Here is a 2,114-nt window from a genome sequence, read left to right as displayed (position 1 = left end):
ATGGCGAAGGTTTCTTACAGAGAGTCAGTCACTGTTAAATGTCCAATCTTAGCTAACATTCTTAAGGACTGGGCTTTGAGCGGAAGAAAAGAATGTGTCAGATTTTATAAGGTCCACTGAAGTGACGGGGGGGCGATCTTTTTTTCTCTCGTCAGTAGCAGGGTAGTAACTTATGCTAGCGCCTTTGGTTTTTATTTGTTTTAAGACGATGGTTTAATATGGTCGTTATAGTTGATTTCTTTATCTTTTCCATTATTTTCTTCCACTCTGGTATTTAATATTTCCATTTCTCATATTTCCTGACTATTTCCTCTTTTTCCATCTATCTGTACTAGAGCGACTTCAGTAGGGATGACCAGTCATGGTCTAGAGATCAAGCATACCGGTCTATGGCTCGTGTCTCGTTGACACAAAATGGCGCTCTGCACTTGGGGCCATAGGTGCGCTGTGAATGACAGTCACGTACCTGTAGATGGCGGAGCATGTTCCACGGAAACATGTAGAGTTTTTTAGCGCATATTTTTCTGCTTTTAAGTTTATACAAATAAATTATTCTGCATGTCGAAACGTTGGCATCTTATTTTTATTGAACCCAAGAGTTGGCGGTAAGTGCTGTTGACCAGCTGCCTTCTGTCTATCACATGAATATTAAGAACAGGTAGAGCAGGTAATTCTTGGCGCGAATATCCAATACAAACAATGAGCTACAAGAACGTAGAAGAATAACGAATATCCAATACAAACAATGAGCTACAAGAACGTAGAAGAATAACGAATATCCAACACAAACAATGAGCTAGAAGAACGTAGAAGAATAACGAATATCCAACACAAACAATGAGCTACAAGAATGGGTTTGGGTTATAGGTTGAGTAAATAGTTGATATGTGAGAAAACGGTTTGGGTTATAGGTTGAGTAAATAGTTGATATGTGAGAAAACGGTTTGGGTTATAGGTTGAGTAAATAGTTGAGGATTCGAGGAGAATTAGGTCATTATGTGAGAAGAATGAACTTAGCAATATTACAGTAATTAACATATGAAGAAAAGATTAATAGAAATATTGGATAAATCCGTATCAAGTATTAACACAGCAGGTTTAAAGTAACATTGTAAGACTTACCAAAACGCCACAATGACGCCATTTTGTATTCCACTGGGATCATTATTACAGTCTGCATACCATGAAACCAGTGGGTCAGTTGGACCACCAGATTTCGGGTTCGCGGAAATAACTCTGTATGTTGTCTTTTCCTTTTTCTGTAAAAACCAAACAAATCAAGATGGTGAAGTTTCTTCTTCTGGTCATGTTTAATCATGTTTAGTCATGTTTCTAGTCATGTTTCTAGTCATGTTTAATCATGTTTAGTCATGCTTCTAGTCATGTTTAGTCATGTTTCTAGTCATGTTTAATCATGTTTAGTCATGCTTCTAGTCATGTTTAATCATGTTTAGTCATGTTTCTAGTCATGTTTAATCATGTTTATTTGCTCACTACACGTCAACATTAAATAGGCACTTAAACAGTGAGGGCTTTTAGATTTTCGTTTTCTTTTTTGTTAGTCTACAGATACGGAACTGTGGTAGTTTCTTATTATCGAGAGTTGTTGGGTCTACAGACGGAACTGTGGTAGTTTCTTGTTATTGATAGTTGCTGGGTCTACAGATACGGAACTGTGGTAGTTTCTTGTTATCGAGAGTTGCTGGGTCTACAGACGGAACTGTGGAAGTTTCTTATTATCGAGAGTTGCTGGGTCTACAGATGGAACTGTGGAAGTTTCTTGTTATCGAGAGTTGCTGGGTCTACAGATGGAACTGTGGACGTTTCTTATTATCGAGAGTTGCTGGGTCTACAGACGGAACTGTGGTAGTTTCTTATTATCGAGAGTTGATGGGTCTACAGACGGAACTCTGGTAGTTTCTTATTATCGAGAGTTGATGGGTCTACAGACGGAACTCTGGTAGTTTCTTATTATCGAGAGTTGCTGGGTCTACAGACGGAACTGTGGTAGTTTCTTATTATCGAGAGTTGCTGGGTCTACAGACGGAACTCTGGTAGTTTCTTATTATCGAGAGTTGATGGGTCTACAGACGGAACTCTGGTAGTTTCTTATT

At 38.5% G+C, this 2,114-nt stretch overlaps 1 protein-coding gene across 1 annotated transcript in view; it reads left to right on the top strand.

Annotated features, from left to right (window-relative positions):
- LOC111083433 overlaps window positions 1-2,114 on the top strand; it is a 4,701-nt gene continuing 2,587 nt past the window's right edge. Inside the window, exons 1-2 of the mRNA XM_022379942.1 lie at window positions 1-96; window positions 1,666-1,913. Coding sequence (XP_022235650.1) covers window positions 1-96; window positions 1,666-1,913 — 344 coding nt within the window. The remainder of the gene's footprint in view (window positions 97-1,665; window positions 1,914-2,114) is intronic.

The sequence above is a fragment of the Limulus polyphemus genome, unplaced genomic scaffold (assembly GCF_000517525.1).
Source record: "Limulus polyphemus unplaced genomic scaffold, Limulus_polyphemus-2.1.2 Scaffold9491, whole genome shotgun sequence".
Taxonomy (NCBI): Eukaryota; Metazoa; Arthropoda; class Merostomata; order Xiphosura; family Limulidae; genus Limulus; species Limulus polyphemus.
This window is presented reverse-complemented; position numbering and strand designations above follow the sequence as displayed.